At 59.4% G+C, this 17,844-nt stretch overlaps 1 protein-coding gene and 1 long non-coding RNA gene across 2 annotated transcripts; one reads left to right on the top strand and one right to left on the bottom strand.

The window, feature by feature from the left end:
* Positions 1-3,718: 3,718 nt before the first annotated feature.
* On the bottom strand, positions 3,719-10,239 carry LOC144284032 (uncharacterized). The gene is made up of 3 exons (XR_013352508.1): positions 9,936-10,239; positions 5,490-5,913; positions 3,719-4,024 (listed from the first exon to the last, which is right to left on the bottom strand). It is a non-coding gene; the product is annotated as an uncharacterized LOC144284032 (long non-coding RNA).
* Positions 10,240-11,091: 852 nt separating this feature from the next.
* On the top strand, positions 11,092-17,689 carry EN2 (engrailed homeobox 2). The gene is made up of 2 exons (XM_077849544.1): positions 11,092-12,138; positions 15,399-17,689. Exons 1-2 carry the CDS (start codon positions 11,403-11,405, stop codon positions 15,713-15,715), a joined length of 1,053 nt encoding a protein of 350 aa, XP_077705670.1. The 5' UTR covers positions 11,092-11,402; the 3' UTR covers positions 15,716-17,689.
* The last annotated feature ends 155 nt before the right edge of the window (positions 17,690-17,844 follow it).

The raw sequence follows: 17,844 nt of genomic DNA, 5'->3' as shown, positions 1-17,844 counted from the left end.
TTCCAGCCAGAGGAGACAGTATCCCCTGGGGGGTAGCTTGGGTGGCAGAATTTGTAGGGTGCCCAGGCTTGCAGAGGAAGGCCAGCAGCCTAACTGCAGGTGAGGGAGGGGGCTCAGGCAGTCACGCAGGGCCCTGAGGAACCTTTACACAGTTGTGTCTCATTCTCCGCATTCTTGGAAACCACTGGTATAGCATGTAGCCGAAGGACATGAGAGCATCCGATTTGCACTTACTTGGGCTTATTCAGACTGCAGGGACCAGCAGGGGTAGAAAGCCAGTCAGGAGGATCGTGCAGCTGTCCAGGTGGGATAAGAAACGGCAGCAGAGGGAGAGGAAGTGGTAGGAAGGAGGAACGGTGGGATGGAGCTGCAGGCAGCAAGGTCAGGGTATGGCCTCTGGTACATGGAGGAACCAGCACATCTCTTGGAGGCTTAGCCAGAGAAACTGGGTGAATGGGGGGACATGAGAAGGAGCAGGGGAGGCAGGACTCAACCCATTCATTTGAGCTGATACATTTGAAATGCCTATTAGACCCCCCCAGTGGAGGCGGCCAGGAGGCAGTCAAGTAGGTGCATGAGTGTCATGCTCAGAGCTGGACAGAAATCTGGATTGTCATCCGCACAGTGATGGTGATTAAAGCACATCCCTTCAGAGCTGCTAGGAAGTGGTGTTAGTTGGTTGGGTTGGTTGGGTGGGTGGGTGGGTGGATTGCAGCCAGCATGGTAACAGGGGAGGCTTCCTTCCATAGAGAAGGACATTTCAGACTCATCTTTTCTTTTTTTTTTTTTTTTTTTTTTTTTTTTAAATATTTTATTTATTTATTTAGGATAGTCACAGAGAGAGAGAGAGAGAGAGAGAGAGGCAGAGACACAGGCAGAGGGAGAAGCAGGCTCCATGCACCGGGAGCCCGACGTGGGATTCGATCCCGGGTCTCCAGGATCGCGCCCTGGGCCAAAGGCAGGCGCCAAACCGCTGCGCCACCCAGGGATCCCTCATCTTTTCTTTTTACTCTTGGCCGCCACAGCTTTGGGAAGTCTCCAAATGTCAGAGCCCCTCTTGTGGCTGGGGGCAGGTCATCCCGAGGGGGGAGTGGGGGATTTATCCTCTGGAATCTGGGAAGGGAGAGCCTCAATGGGGCTTCCCAGCAGGTGAGAGGGAGGAGTGGTGGCAGTTGAATGGGATCTGAGGGGCACAGGAGAAAATGCAGTTTCTTCCCGGGGCAGGAGCCTCTCCGGAGGTGCCCTGTCACTGTGGGACAGAGAATCATCAGAGACGTAGATGGCGATGGGCACTGCCAGTCATGGTGCCCAGAAATTGTTAATGTGGCCACATGCAGATACAGGTGACACTTCCATCCCAGTACGTTTACTGCAGTGACCACGACACCTGTGATGCTTTCTGCCAAGCTCATGGAGTAGGCAGAAAGGAACGAAAAGCTTTTCAATATTAGGAACAATTAAGGAATCATGGTTTTAGATTATTTGCCAAAGTGGCAATGGAGGGACTTCTGACAACTTGACTTCTAGGGCCCTAGAGTATAGAAACTGAATCCCAAAGATTACAGGTGGAGCAGTTGTGAAGTACGTGGGTGCGGCTGTTTAGATGGAGCTCAAAGGAGGCCAACAGAAAGAAGTGTGGACTGGCTGGACCATTGTGGACTGAAACAAAGTTCTTTTCAGGAGAGCTAGTTTGAAGATTATGATTTTGACTTTGGAGGAACAAAGGTGATTGCAGTGGAAGGGTTCACATGCAAAATTCCTTAAATGAAAATTACTGACTTTGAAACAAAGACACAATTGCTGCCCTTCTGTCCTCCTGGGTCCCTGTCCCCCTGAGCCACACCACCAGGTTCTATCAATTCCTGCTGTGTCTCTTCTATTTCCTATCCTTAAGTCATTTAGACTTCCCTTGTCTTTGCTGGGCCAACGCCCTGCCCCTAAACTCGTTTTTTAAATAGATGCCTGGACCCTCTGCTTCAGTGATTCCCTCCCTGGGCCCTGAGGATGAGAGGGGTCACTGGGCCAGCCGTAATCCTTTCTAACCTCTGACCTCTCCTTCCTTACCCCACCCCCCTCACCCTGCATCTCTTCCCACTTTGCCACTGCTCCCCCATTTAAAGGTAGGTGGGGGACGGCTTCGGGCCAGGACTGCAGCCTCCTAAGACACCGCCGCCAGATCCACTTGGTGGAGATGGGGAGCATGGCGGGATGGGGGGGCTCCCTCCGCCGGGGCGCTCTCCGGGCCTGGCACCCGGGCCCAGAGGCCACGCTCCTCGCTCCTCAATGGGGCGCACACGTGGGTGCCTGCACCCCCGCGCCAACTACCGGAACACCAAGGAGGCAAGGACGGACTTTGATTTACAGGTGGGAGGGGGGTAGGAGCCAGGCCACGGAGACTCGCCCGCGGACCTAACGGGGTAAATGTTGGGTGAGCGCGCCCAGGGTCCCCGGGGTACGCGGAGGGGTCACCGCGGGCAGGCGGGGCGGGGCGGGGCGGGGCGGGGGGGACACGCAGTTCCAGGACGCGCACCCCTGCGAGCGCCACCCCTTCGCGGAGTCCGGGCGAGCGGCTTTGAAGTCGCTGCCTTGGCTCCCCCGACCCCGCCCCGCGCCGCGCGGAACCGCCGAGCCCGGGCCGCGCCTGCTTTGTCGCTAAGCGCTCATTGCAGCGGCTCATTGGACCACGTCGGTGGGGCGATCGCAAGCCCTCTGATCTGTGAGCTGCGGAGAGCTCACGGCTCGTTCACAAATCCGCGCCCGGGGCCGCCCTCGCTGCGCCCAGCCTGGGGCCCCGCGCCCCTGCTCCCGCCGCGCCCTCGCCTCCCCGCGGGCGCCCGGGGCCTCGCCAGCCTCGAACCCGGGAGGTGAGGGGACCGGCTTTCACCTCGAAGGAAGAGCCCGAAGCTGAGAAGTCCGCCCCAGGGATCCGGCCTTGACTCCAGGGCCCTCGCTGTCGGGCCCAGAGTCTCACTGGGCCCGAGTCCCCGCCTCTCCCAAAAGCAGAGCGTTGCTGGGGTGCGTCGCCGAGGGCCCACTCCGAGCCTGCGGGGGCGCGAGTGTAGACCTCTCTCGGCCTCCGCGGCCGGCCCGCGCGGGAGCCACAGCGCCCCCTCCCTCCCTCTCGGGGCGTGGCGGGGCACCTGGCCAGTCACAAGGAGTCACCCCTAAAACCGCGCCTGCCCGGGGCTTCGCTGCTTACTCTGATACGCAGGCGGAAGGGGACCCCCGGACGAAATCTGCTCCGGGGCCTCCTGGGGGTCCCGCGCTGGAAGCCCCGGCGAGGGACCCCTCACCTCACCCGACGCTGCAGCGAGACAGGTGGAGGAGCCGCGCCCCCGACCGGGGCGGCCACCCCTGGAAGGGAGAGCTCGGGTCACACTCGAGCGAGCAAAGGCCCGCGCCCCCGCCGCCCCCGCCTCCCCCGCGCGCACCGCCGGCTCCCGCCCCTCGGCCAGCTCCGCGGGGCCCGCGCACGACGGGAGGCTGCAGCACGGGGCGCCCCACCCCCGCCTCGGCCGCGGCGACCGCTGTCCCCGGGAGCGGAGGCCTGCGCTGGCCGCTGGCCCGAGACGCCTCCAGGCCCTTCCGGGGTGCTGCGGGGCGGCCCTTCCCTCTGGCTCGCGGAGCAGGCCGGCGCGCGCGGGCCCCCACCCCGCCTGGAGCCTGCAAGCGCGACGCGCCCGGGGTCCCGGAGAGGGAGCTCTCCGCGCGCCCGGGCCGCAGGCAGGCGCCGCCGCTCTCCTGCTCGCGCGATTTTCTGTTTTCCAGGAGTTGTTGCCACCGTGGAAAGGAGGTTTCCGCCCGCCGGGGAAGAAAGGCCGCACGCCCGCACTCGGCCGTCTCCAGCCCCGGTGGACGCTCGCCTTTGCGGATCTTCTCGATCCTAAATCCATTCCGATCGCTGGCTGCGGAGCCTGCCCCCGGAGTGGGGCGCCCGACCGGTCCACCCTTCGTTGTACATTCTGTTTTTTTCAGGGCTGAGCTGCTCCTGGCTGCTTTGCACGAGGAGTTGCTGGACTTGTATCTGCAAATATAACAGAAAAGCTGTCACCTGAAGTGTGCCGTGTTTGCGGAACCCGAGCTGTGCCCTCCGAGTGTGTCTGCCATGCCGTGGCACCAAGCCTTCCGGCCGGCCGGCAGCCCCAGACCACTCAGCCCCAGGCGCGGCTCCCACGTCTGTACCCCAGAGGCCCCAGTGCGCCCGGGTCGGCCCTGGCAGTGCCAACTGAGAGCCAAAAACAGGCAGTTAATTAGAGCAGCTCTATTTCCTGTTCCTGGTAGATGGGGAGGTGTAAATCCCAAGGAATTTAAGGGCATTAGCTGCATATGTGGGAAATCCTCGCTCGTATCCCATTTCTGTCTCCCAGCCTGTGCTAATTCTCCAAATGGCATAGTCTCTGGACTTTGCCGGCATCACAGAGGCTGTTGTGTCTTAGGGGATTATCTGATATGAGACACACACAAAATCCTGAAACTCCATAACATAAAACACAACACAAAGGCCTGTGGAGGAATGGAGTTTTTTGTGTTTTTTGTTTGTTTGTTTGTTTTGTTTTTGGGGTTTTTTTGTTTGTTTTTTGTTTTTGTTTTGTTTTGTTTTTTGTAGAGGAACGGAGGGGATGGAAGAGTTTTGGAAGAGAAAGAGAGCACTTCTGCCGTGTGCCCTCACTTTCAAACCTCGCTTTGTGAATTCTCCCTTAAGTGGAGTAGAGGAACTGGGGTGAGGGAACAGGCAGAGGCTAGCGGGGAGGTAGGTTCTGAGAGTGTCCCCCAGCCCTAGCAGGACCATCTATCCTTCAGAGGGGCTCAGGGGAAGGCAGCTCGCCCCGAGAAGTTACTGAGAGCAGGCACCCAACTGTGCAGGGGACACCGTGCCTAGCCCAGCCTGCCCAGTCAGCAAGCTGGGGCAGGAGCCTTTGTGCTGGTGAAGGGCCACCCCTCTTCCCACCAGGGCTCTGCTGCACTCAGCACAGGAATTTACCAAAGTGGGACATACCTCCCTAGACCAGACATTTCAGAATGTTCACCAATTAGATACTGAAGCTCAAGAGGTGACCAATGTCGTTGAAGTCTCTGAGAATGTATGAATTTAAATCACAAGGTACTTTTACGATTTTATATCAAACTACAGTGTTCTATTTAATAAAGGGAAAAAAACTAACTAGAACAGTTTTTAAAAAAATCCTCCCTCCCTCAACTGAACAAGTGCATAGCTCTACATAACCCTCCTCCTCCCCAGTAAGGTGCTCCTCAGCCCCGTATATTTGAGAGCGATCATGTAGACATGTTCTCCCTGACATCAAATCAGATTCCTGAGCCCATTTGTTTCTCTAGCTGTAGGTAGATTGACAGGCTGGATCCAGGCACTCTACGTTAAGCCTAAACTTGCGCAAAGTTCTGAAAATCTCTAGCTACTCAAACCATATTTCCAAAAACAGCATAAAGTCAGCATATGTGAGTTTATGCTCTGCTAGCCTATCCGTCATTACCTGTGGCTTTTAGGGAAAGAGATGGGGAAAACCCTCATGCTCCATGAGGAGAAGCAGGTGTCGTGGGAGTTCCTTTCGAAGCTGTTGCTTTCCTTCCAAAGGTCAAAAGGAAGACACTGGGTAGATATTTGAAGTTCTTCCCCTGTTTGTAAGCAATCAGAACGTTGGAGAGGGTGGCTGGTTTCCTCCACTATTATCCTTTTACATGTCTTCTTGTTTTGCTGTGCTGAGACAGCTCCAACCATGAGTGCCGCTCTTCAAATTCCTTTGCCAAACCAGTGTTACCCATTTTCCTCTGGGTTACTTGGAATGTGTCACTTTCTTCTGGTGGCTGCGATTCTCAGGGGACACATTCTTTACAGTAGAGGCATTAGGTCATGGAACAGTCTGTCTGACCCCCAAATGTGACGCTGCACAGGCTGCTCTGGAAAAAACAAAAACAAAAAAAACGTCCAAGCCAGACCCCAGAGCTGTGATTGCTCTGGAGTATAATTGGGCCCCACTTCCGGAGGGGTCCAGATTTGACTAGGATTAGGAATGGCAGTGAAACAGGTTGAGATAGCAGGAAAGGGGCCTCCAGGGTGCAAAGTGATTCCCAAAGAATCCCCAAGTCAGGTCGCTTAAGCCACGAGTCACCTGGCCATGGAGAAAGTCAAGGGAGGGTAGGCATGGGCCAAGACGGTGTTTGGAGTTCGGTGTGAGTTCGGCAGCACTAGCACGGCCAGCCTACACATCCCCCTTTAGAAGCTTCTGTTTTCAAGAGAAATGAGGTTAGGGACGCTTTGTGCACCGTAGTCTCTAGTTCTGGAGATCTGCCCATCCTCTACCCATCTCCCCGGCTCTCCCAGGCTAGCTCTTGAGCTAAGCATCAACATGAGGACCTCTCCCTGTGGTCTGGACAGGACAGTGTTCTCCAGTGGGGGTGTCTCTCACACTTGGTACCCTCTGACACCCAGGGAGCTTTTGCTGAACACAAGCTGCCACTTCTCCAGCTCTCCAAGCAGAGACCAGGCAGCCAGCGCTGCCTGCAGCCCGGTGTGGCCCTCCTCAGCCCAGCCTCCCTGGCCACCCCACTGCCCACCAGGCTCTCCGTGGCACCTGGCACTGCCTCTGGGGAGCTGGATGACCCTTGTTGGCCTGGGACAGGGAGAGGCGTGAGGCCTGGAGCATAGGACCCAGGAGCCTGGGTGCCTCTGCTCCCTACCAGCTTCAGCCTCTCCCAGGCTTTGCCCCTGCTGTGCTTAACCCCTTCCTTCCTGGGGTTACCCAGCTGAGGCCCCTGACCCCAGGCCCAGCCTCCACAACCCTGGGCCCCAAGTTTGCCGGCTGGATCCATAGGCCAGTATTTCCCTTGGAGGTGAGCACCAACAGGCTCCCTTTGCCCGCTGCCCCACCCAACCCACCCCCTGCTCCCGGGGCCCCTTCACTTAGACCTTTGTCTGCGGGCCTGGAATGGCCACGGCACCAAGGGTAGCTGTCCGGCTGTCTGGTGGTCCGGCAGGCTGGGGACGGTTCTCTCTGCTCGGCCCAACTTCCCCAGCTCAGCTGGTCTCAGGGCCCAGGGCCAGGCCGTGAGGAGCCAGCTCTCCACCAGGGGGGTGCAGGGGCCTCCGGGCTGATTTTGTTGGGGTCAAAGTCTCACTGTCTGGAATTGTTGGGCATCTCCACCAGCCGAGTGGCAGGGACCCCTGCAAGCGAAGGCTCCTCTCACCACCTTTGTTTTTTCCCCAAGTGTCCTCACACCCACCTAGACAAGTGTAGGAAGTGAGAGGACAACAGAGCTGCCAGAAAAGTCACCCTCCCCCAGCCTTCTTTTAGGGAGGAGAAAAAGGAGGCTGCATCTGCAGCCAGGCACCTAACCTCCACAGGAGCGCTCCTGCCATCGGCTGCCAACCGCAGCCATGCGCCAGCTTTTATTTGTGATACTAGTGTCTCTATTCTAAATTGACGTGTCTGGAAGCCCTTTCCTTTGGATGCTCTTCCCTGGCCCGTCTTTGTGCAGATAGCCCGGGAAGTACGGAGGTAGTTCTCTGAAAGTGGGTGGTTTGAGGACGCTCCCCTGCACCTGCGAGAGTGGGAGTATTCGAGCTTCCTGGCCTCCACCTCACTTTCCACCAGGGACCAGACAAACGTCCAGCGGTGGCTCTCTGGCCAGCGGTTCGCCCACCGAGAAGCCGACCGGAGTGCAGCGGTGGCCGGCAGGGTCAGGCAGTAGGGGGTGCAGGCCCGCGGGGCAAAACAGCTGCAGGGCAGGCATCCCCGTGCTCCACAGAGGGACTTGCAGATGCCCCACCACCTCCTCCCCGCCCCCCATAAAGCACAGCCGGGCTGGTGTACCGGATTCCGCAGGAGGCCCAGCTGGACCTTCCTGAGACAGCTTGTTGCGACACCCATGTTGTAAGATTTAGAATTCCCTCAACTTGGGCAACTTGGGCCCAGATTCCCCTGCTCCCTGCCCCCCTGGCCCTTTGTATGGTGCTCACTCTCGAGGGGCGCTGTTTTCGGGAATTATTGTCATGTTTGCGTTGGCTTTTGGGGGCCTGATACTCTAATTATTTCTCACCATATTCCTTCCTTTTTGCTCTCTTCCTGCTGCTGCACCTCTGGCTCCCCTCTCCCAGCCTTCTTCCTCAGACCAGCCTGACCCTGGAGACCTGGTGTCCAAAGGTTGCTGCCCACAAGCAGGCTAGGTTTGCCTGGGGATAGCGTGCTGCTTTTCAGACTTCCTGTTGCAGCCATAAATATGGGTCTGGGTTGCAGGAAAGAACACAGTGGAAGTCCAGCCCGTGGGCTTGCTTAATGCTAAGGCAATCAGAGGCAAAGTTTCCCCCAGAAATTAGAAAATATTTCTCAGGAGACGGCCTAATTGATTTTTCATGGGACAGGTGGAGAAATTAACCTGGGATGGCTTTGCAGGAAGCAGACCAGCCCTGGGCCTTCCCTCCGCTCCCTCCGAGTTCTGAAGACCCAAAGTAATTGGACATTCCCTGGATGGTGATGATTAGGGTTCTCAGAGTTGCAGGAAAATTTCCCCGAAAACCATCAACACAAGTGGATAGGGTATTCCCTCAAACCTCACCAGCCCCATTTTCCTAGGGGCAGGCAGACTGTGAGGTTTGATTTTTTTTTGAGACCCAGGGAGGGCCCCTGGCAGTTACGTACCTAGTTGGATAACTTGGCAAGGACCCCTCCAATAGGAGGAAACAGGGGCGAGGGAGGTAGTAGATGTGAGTCACCCCAGGTGAGAATTGCCTTCTCTACCCTGTTTGAGTCTCACAGAGGATCAGTGAACCTTTCCATCTACCTCCGGAGCCTACAAACATGCAGTCCACCTTTAGTGGCCAGCTGACCCAGCCCATCACCTTCTCCTGTCCCCCACCGAGGTACCCCCTCAGAGGGTTAATTGGCCTGGGAACAGAACGCTTGTAACTGCTGTTTCTTCTCCCCCACAGGCCTGCACTCTGGAGCTTGCAGGGAGTGGACAGAGTGGATAGGAAAGATCACAGAACCTGGGTATGATGGGCAGAGAGTCCAGTCAGGCTAGGGTGAGGCCGTCAACACTCAAGGTGGCTCGGACACCCCACTGCCACAGTCGAGAGGGCCGCTTGCCGAGCCTGGCAGTCCCCCACTGGCAGCCCCGGGGCTGGAGCTGCTCTGCAGTGGGCCTCAAAGCTCCAATGCGCCTTTCTCCCTCCTCCTCCCCATCCCTCCTTCCACCGGGAGTACTTTTATTGTGTCAGGCTCCTAAAGCCTTGGAGCCGTCCTCTCGGAGGCTTCCTGAAGTTTGCAAATCTCCATAAAAATGCATTTTGATTGAGGGACAGCCAAGCTTAGGGGAACAGGGATGGTCCGTGGGGTATCTGCAGCTGGGGGAGGAGGGAAGAGCAAACCGGAAGGAGCCTAAAAGAGGAGGGGGAGGCGAAGAGGAAACAGAAGTTCAAGGTGGACATCTGACAGGACTGGAGAGCAAATTTAGAAAGGCGTAGAGAAAAAAGGGGGAGGAGTGCGGAGAAGGGAACTGGAGCCCTCAGCCGTCCACCCCCTGTTTTCCCGAGGAGGAACTCGTTGAAGGGATTTTAGGACAAAGAAAACGAGGTGAAGGAAGGGCCTGGCAGCCAGCCCCTCGGTGGGGGTAGAGATGTGGGGGTGGGAGGGTGGTCTGAGAACCCGCGGGGCCACGGCTGCCCCGGGGTCTTCTCTCTGGATGGCGTTGAAGCTTTGACCGAATCGTCAACCCTCCTCTCCTTCCCAAAACAGAAGATTCAGGGCGAACGTGCCGTGCTCCTTTACGGCTCCTTCCCACGCGGAGCCCCGAGTCCTATGCCCGCGCTCCTCGGGGTCTACACGCAGGCTGCACGAGCACCGGCGTTCCCGGGTGGAATCGCGCCGTATGCACGCGCCTCCCCGCTCACGCACACGCACACGCACATACACATGCACACTTACAGGGAGTGTCTACGGGAGGAGGGTCCTGCGCGCCAGCTCTGCGGTTAAGTCAGGAATCTGCCAGGTTACCAAAGTCAAGTGTAAGTGACAGTTCCCCCTCCGCCAGCAGGAAAGGAGACTACAAAAGTCCCTTTGTATGTCGGCAGCTCATTTAATATTATTTATGCATTTTTGTGCAAGGAATTGTGGGATTTTTCCCCACGGTAAACAATATGGAAATGTTAAAAATAGCAATCTTCCAGCGCGTGTCCGCCGACGCTCGCCCGGATGAGCCGGCGGGGCCGCCGCGGGGGCGCCGGGGGCCCGCGAGCCGAGGGACGGCCGGGGAAGCGCGGGCGAGCGCAGGCAACGCGGTCGCGGGCTCGCGGGGGCCGCGGCGCCCGCACGCGGAGCCCGAGGACGCGGCCGCTTTAAGGGGGGGAGGGGCGGCGGCGGGGGGAGGGGCGCGGGCGGCTCCTGTCACCGAGCGGCCGCCGGCGCGTCACGTGGGCGCGCGGCGCTGCGGCCATTGGCCCGAGGCACGTGTCCAGGAGACCGGCCCGCGACGTCACTCGAGGGGGCTCTGTTAAAAATAAGAACAAAAATCCGGAGTGAAAGTGTCTCAGGTTGCGCCGAGCGCCTGGAAGCCGCCCGAGCCCGCGCGGAGGCCGAGGCGGCGAGGGCGCGCAGACGGCGAGGGAGCGGGGCCGCCCAGCCCGGCCCGGCCCGGCCCGGCCCAGCCCGCGCCTCCCGCCGCTCCCCCATGCGCCTCGGGCCGCGGGGCTCGGCGGGGCTCGGCGGGGGCGCGGCCGCACCCGCACCCGCACCCGCACCCGCACCCGCACCCGCACGCCGGTGGGGCGCCCCGGCCCGCAGCGGGGCGGCGGCCGAGCGCAGCGCGGGCCCGCGGGCCTCCATGTGCGTGCTGGCGGCGGCGGCGGGCGCGCTGACCGCTGGCGCCCCGCACCCTCGAGGGCCGGCCGGGGCGCGCGGGCGGGGGCGGCCGGGCGGCGGCGGCGGCCCGAGCGGGCCCGGGCGGGCGTGAGCGCCGGGGAGCGCGCTGCCTGCATGCGCGCAGCTCCAGCCCGGGCGGCCGCGGCGGCAGCAGCACCGGCGGCGGCGGAGGCGGCCGCGCGCGGAACCGGCGCGCAGAGCCGCGGAGGAGCCCCGGGTCCCCGCCGGCCCGCTGTGACCGTCTAGCGCCCGGCGCGCGGCAGAGACGAGGACCCCGCTCTGAATCGCCGGCGTCCGCGCGCCGCGCCACTCCCGGTGTCTCCCGACTCGGCTCGTGGATTGGAACGTGGCTCCGCTCCGAGCGCGGCCGGGGACTCGCAGGAGCCCGGCCCGGGCCCCCGCCGCGCGCGCCCTCGGAAGCCCCGGGGGGTCGGAGCGGGAGCCGGCCGCGACAGTCTCCGCGCACCGCGGGCGGGCCGAGGGCTGGTTGGAGGGGGGCCCCGGAGAGCCGGTTCGGGATTTGTGGTGAACAGCATGGAGGAGCATGACCCCAAGCCCAGCGAGGCGGCGGCGGCGGCGGCGGCGGCGGAGGGGCAGGGGCAGCGGCAGCCGGAATCCAGCCCCAGCGGCGGCTCGGGAGGCGGCGGCAGCCCGGGCGACGCGGACACCGGCCGCCGGCGGGCTCTGATGCTGCCCGCGGCCCTGCAGGCGCCGGGCAACCACCAGCACCCGCACCGCATCACCAACTTCTTCATCGACAACATCTTGCGGCCCGAGTTCGGCCGGAGGAAGGACGCGGGGACGTGCTGTGCCGGCGCGGGAGGAGGAAGAGGCGGCGGCGCCGGCGGGGAAGGCGGCGCGGGCGGCGCGGAAGGAGGCGGCGGCGCGGGCGGCGCCGAGCGGCTCCCGGGGTCGGGCCGAGAGGCCCGGCTGAGCGCGCCCGGGGCGCCCGGGGCGGGCGGGCCGCTGCCCGGCGGCGGCGGCGGCGGCGGCGGCTGTGGCGGCGGCGGCGGCGGCGGCGGCGGCGACTCTCCGGGCGACGGCGAAGGCGGCTCCAAGGCGCTCTCGCTGCACGGCGGCGCCAAGAAAGGCGGCGACGCCGGGGGCCCCCTGGACGGGGCGCTCAAGGCCCGCGCCCTGGGCGGCGGCGGAGACCTGTCGGTGAGCTCGGACTCGGACAGCTCGCAGGCCGGCGCCAACCTGGGCGCGCAGCCCATGCTCTGGCCGGCCTGGGTCTACTGCACGCGCTACTCGGACCGGCCTTCTTCAGGTGAGCGGCAGGCGGGGAGGCCCGCGGGGTTGCGGGAGGCGCCGGCCGGGGACTCACCCCGAGGAAGAGACGCCGGGACGGCACCCCCAGCCCCAGCACACACAAAGACGCACAAACAGGGACGTTGTGTGCGCCTGACGCCGGCCGGGGCAGCGGCCCGAGGGGAGGGGGCTCGACGGAATCGCAGGGGGGTACAGACCGCTTAGAAAAGCAGGAGCGACAGGATTCTCTCTCTCTCCCTCTCTTTCTTGGTTTTGGGGCCACTCCCCAAAGTCCCCGGCTCTTCTCTCCCCGGCCTGGAGTTTATTTGGTGAGACGAGAGGTGGGTGGCTGCAAGACTGGCCTAGAAGCTGGACTCAACAATTTCTCCGTCCTTCCAACTCAGTAGAGACCCAGGACCCATGCCCAGCTCGCCCCAACCCAGTTATCCCAGAGGAAGCAGAGAAAGAAGGAGCGAGGCTTCAGACTCTTCCTTTGGCCTGGGCTGGGTGTGTGTGTGGGGGGGGGCGGGTTGGCTAGAAGTAGGGAAGGGGTGTAAACAGAGGTGCCCTTGGCCCGGTGGGGAAGCTCAGCACCCCGGCCGATAAGACGGAGGCCCGCAGCCCCCCCCCCCAAATAAAGGACCTGCTTGCAGAGGTTTCCCCGGGCAGCTCCAGGGAGGAAAGAGCCAATTTGGGCCGGGTGGGGTGCAGGGGCCCACGGGGGTGTGCAGAGGTTCTGGGTGTATTCTCCATAGATCTAGGTTTGTAAAAGCTGAATGCATGTCCTGATGGAAATCCTCCGTTGCCTGAGATGGGGTGACGGGGCGGGGGGGGGGGGGGGGGAGGTGCTGCAGCTGCAAACCCGCCATTAGGAGCGGGCTCCATTTGTCCCCAACCGGCGGCCCCCAGACCTCCACTGTTTGGCGGGGGTTGTTTACCCAAATCAGCGCAACCCAGTCGCCCCTGGGCCGACTTCCCGCAGAAACCCGTGTGTGTATTTCCAAGGAAATCCACATTTCTCCCGCTAGATCTGAAATTTGCTCCATTGTTCTCGCCTCCCTCCTTTGTTAATATTTAATTAACATAGAGGCTCACAATGCGGCCAGCGAGGAGGCTTGGCCCAGCTTTGTGCGGCGGTCGAGTGGCGGCCGCGTCAGGCCCAGTGCCCGCGGGAGCCCCGCAGCCCGGCCCGGCCTCATGGAATCCCCGGACTTAAACCCATAAGGTAACATGTGTATTTCTGGGCCTTTTAGAAAGAAGCAAGGCAGAGAGTTTTCTTTGCTGAGGTTTGCTTCTGTTGCTGCGACTCTTAAGTATTTCCGTTTTGAAAGAAAATCAAAGAAAGAGAACTAAAAATCCTGATTTTAGGGAAATTTTGTTTCTGCAAAATGCCGCGTATCTTCTTATGGGCCGGTTCACGTGTGCAAGAGCCCTCGGGACCGGAGGGGATGGAGGGTAGGGAGCGTGCTGCCCGGGCCGGGGAGGCGCAGCACGGGCCTCCCGAGAGCACAAGGCCGCGCTCCGGTCGGAGCAGGGCTCCGGGAGCCACCCCAGCCTTCGAGCACCCGGGCAGCCTCTCCAGCACAGCCCTCCCGCCGGCTCGGAACCAGCGCCCTCGGCTTCTGCGCAGCAGGGGCGGGGACGGTGGGCGCGCTCGGGGTGGGTGGGGGCGCGGGGATCGGTGGGGGTCTGCTCTAGAGTCTGGAAGACCAGGGGTTTGCACCCAATGGGGCTTGGCGCCCCGTCGCCGGCGCCCCCAGCCCGTCTTCCCGAGTGTGGTTTTCCCGGAGCGCGCCGCCGGGCCGACGGGCAGGGAGCTCTGGCTGGCCCACACCCCTGGCCCGAGCAGCCCGGGTGCATTCCGCGCCCTCCAGGTCGGTTCAGCAGCAGCTGGGGGGGCCTCCGGCGAGTTCCCTCTGCAGCCGCTGCGCAGGGTGGTGGGGCTGTCCCTTGGCCCTGCTGGCTGGGCTGGTGGGCATGCTGCGGAGACCTGGGGGGTTCTAGCTGCTGGAGGGGTCGGGCAGGGGTCCAGCCTCCCGCCATCAGCCTCTAGGGAGGAACTGGGACCGGAGCTCCCCAAAGTTGGATCACTGTACTGAGTAAGAAACCCACACATGTGCAGCCTGGCCTCCCTCCCCTAGCGGCCTCTGCAGTCTCTTCCCTCAAAGACACCTTCGTGGGGCTGAACTTCGAGACACCAACAATAAAGAAAGGCTTGGCTCTCCTCTCTGCTCCCCTCATCCCGGCCTTTCCAGATGGCTGGGTCCTAGGACCTGTCCCAGACCAGCCTCCAGTGGTGCTGGGCGGAGAGGGTGCATCCCAGCAGGAGGAGACCCTCTATGCAAGGTCAGCTGGGCTCCACTGTGGCCCCCACTGGGGAAGCCCGAGTCCAGGAGGGGGTGCCTGTACTGGGAGCCTCAGCGGGAGGTGGCTCCGTGGTCCTTCCCCATCCAGGAAAGGAAGGATGTGTGTGCGGTCTCCCCTCTGGAAAGGAAACAATGAACTGGGACCCACAAGGCCAGTTAGGGGAGGAGAGAGGCCAGGGTGGAGGCAGACCCCCTTACTGCCCACCGCCCCTGAGCCCTGAGGGTATCAGCCCCTGGGGACATCCGGTGCTGTTCCTGAGCTCCTCCTGCTGCTCCCGCTGCCTGCCCCTCCTCCAGCGTCCCTCTTCCCCCTCCTGCGCCACCCAGTCCTTACTCCTGGACAGAAAGACGCCATGCTAGGAAGTTTGGGGCTTTTGCTCTCCTGTAAGACTTTCCCTTTTATCTGGAGATCGATCTTTCTCTTTCTTTCTTTCTTTCTTTCTTTCTTTCTTTCTTTCTTTCTTTCTTTCTTTCTTTCTTTCTCTTTCCTTCCTTCCTTCCTTCCTTCCTTCCTTCCTTCCTTCCTTCCTTCCTTCCTTCCTTCCTTCCTTCCTTAACCTTATGCAAACTCTAGGCCACATGTGGGGCTCAAACTCTGACCCCCGAGATCAAGAACTCCAGGCTCCCTGCCCTGAGCCAGCCAGGCGCCCCTGGAGACCCTCCCACTAAGCTTGCCCTGTACCCGCACTCAGCCCCTTGCACCCAGATTTCCTCGGCCCACCTCTGGCTTTCCACCCCTTTCGTGGGGTGGGTCCTTGAGGCTGGAGAGAGCAAGCCCGGCATGCCAGCGGACCCCGACCAATCGGGCGCCTCCCTCCCCAGCCCCTTCGCCCCTCTGTTGCTCCCCCTTGAGTAGGCAGGCAGGCCCCAGCCCTCCTAACCACCGTGTCCTCTGTCCACCGTGCCCACCCAGGTCCCAGATCTCGCAAACCAAAGAAGAAGAACCCCAACAAAGAGGACAAGCGGCCCCGCACCGCCTTCACGGCGGAGCAGCTGCAGAGGCTCAAGGCGGAGTTCCAGACCAACAGGTACCTGACCGAGCAGCGGCGCCAGAGCCTGGCGCAGGAGCTCAGCCTCAACGAGTCACAGATCAAGATCTGGTTCCAGAACAAGCGCGCCAAGATCAAGAAGGCTACAGGCAACAAGAACACGCTGGCCGTCCACCTCATGGCGCAGGGCCTGTACAACCACTCAACGACCGCCAAGGAGGGCAAGTCGGACAGCGAGTAGGGCGGGCGGGCCCCGGAGTCTGGTCTCAGTCCGCGCTCAACAATGCAATAATTTAAAATCATCAAGGGCCAGTGTATAAAGATTATACCAGCATTCATAGTGAAGATATCGTGTATTAGCTATGGTTCTGCAATATTCTATGTATATATAATTTACAGGTGGTGTAAAATCCAAAATATCTGACTATAAAGTATTTTTTGAGTTTTTCTGTGTTTATGAGATTATGCTAATTTTATGATTTTTATGTTTTGTTTGCAAAGGGGGCTGCTTAGGGTTTCATCTTTTCTAATCCCCTAGGCTCCGTTGTGGGACATGGGACACTTTTATTTTTTAATTTCAAAAGAAGAAAAAAATTAAAACAACTTGCTGAAGTCCAAAGATTTTTATTGCTGCATTTCACACGACTGTGAACCGAATAAATAGCTCCTACTTGGTCTCTGAGTTCTGCCACTTTGTTTGTGTGGGCTCAGTGAGGACAGCAGGAGGGTCTGCGCCCCCAGCCCTGGCCCCGGCCCAAGTGGGGAGGGCAGGGGCCCTGGCTGGGCCAGGTGACCTTTGGGGTCCTGGGAGGAGTGTGCGGCCTGGGCCTGGCTGTGGTCAGGAGCGCACCCCCTGGGGAACCCTGGGTCCATAGTGCTGGGCCACCCAGGCCCCCAGCCTCACCCGGCTCCCCTCCTCCTGCCTTCTCTCTGGGTGCTCCTCCTCCTCCTCCTCCTCCTCCTCTCTTCCTTCTCACCAAGGCCTGGCCAGCACCTCCCAGCACCTCTCTGTGTGCTTCTGTTCTCGTCTGTCGTGTCTGTCGCTGTCCCCTACCAAGCCGCCTGCCGCCAGAGCCAGCCCTCTGGCCTCCAGGCCCCACTTCAGGGATCCCAGGCCAGTGGGCCCAGCCTGTGGCGGAGACCAGCAGTGGTAGAGCTGCCCCTCAGCCCTCCGAGCCCCGGGAATCTCCTGCGGCCCCACTGGCTCACCAAGGCACTTGCATGGGCCCCAGAGGTGGCTGAGGTCTGCTGCCTCTGGACAGGCAGAGAGCTCCCGAGAGGGACCTGCTCTTTTCTTCCTTTTTTTTTCTTCCCTTCCTTTTTTTAAAATTTTTTTAAATTTTTTTTTAGTGGCTGCCTCATGTTTTGGAGAGCATTCTTTCAAGTTAAATATGTGTGTGTGTGCATAATCTATGTACTGCGTGTACGCACACACGAGCAAATGTGTATGAGTCCATAGTTCTGGAACATGTGGCTACCTTGATTTTTAATGGAACTCAGAATCCTCCAGGATTGAAAGGAAGGAAGAAAATATGTAAATAATCATTTCTTATCACTTTTTGTCTTTTCTTGTTTTTTTAATATACATTTTATTTTTGAAGGTGTGGTACAGTGTAAATTAAATATATTCAATATATCCCCACCAAGTACATATATATAAACAAACACATTATCTATATATATAACTCTGCACTGTCTCCTGTCTAGTGTATGGAAAAAGAATCGTGTCCAAATGTCCATCCGCAGCCAGGACAGCCCAGGGGGTGTGCCCATGGCTGAGCCAGACCCACGCTGAACCCCTGAGGGCTGAGGTTGAACTTCTCTCTTTGCCTTAAACCTCTTTATTTCACTGCGATAATAGTCTCACTTTGTACATACTAGTGCAAACCTTTTTAAAAAGGAAACTATAAAAAGAAAAGTTGTAATTTAAAAATTCTGTGAATAACCATCTGCTGCTTAGGAAACTCAATGAAATGATATGCCTTTTTAGCAGGAAGCAAAGTTTTTTGGTTTTTATTTTTTTATTTTTATTTTTTAGTTTATGAAACGTGCATTTTACAGTCCCAGTATCAAATATTTATAATCTTATGAGAAATGAATGTTTCTATTTACAACTGTGGTTATCAGCATTGTGAACATTCCCCTTGCATTTTTTTGTGTGTTTAAATTCTTGAAAGTTACATTAAATAAAAAAAAATCGCTTTATTGTAAAATATCGGATGTCCGAGGTGGAATGACTAGTTGTTCTAAGTGTGTTTCTAAGTCCAGCCCAACTGCTCTGGTGCTCCTGGCCTTTGCTGCCATCGGAGCAGGGAGGTGAAAAAAAAAAAAGAAAAAAGAAAAAAGAAAGAAGACGCTTCAAATATCCCC

The sequence above is a fragment of the Canis aureus genome, chromosome 15 (assembly GCF_053574225.1).
Source record: "Canis aureus isolate CA01 chromosome 15, VMU_Caureus_v.1.0, whole genome shotgun sequence".
NCBI classification, from domain to species: Eukaryota; Metazoa; Chordata; class Mammalia; order Carnivora; family Canidae; genus Canis; species Canis aureus.
This window is presented reverse-complemented; position numbering and strand designations above follow the sequence as displayed.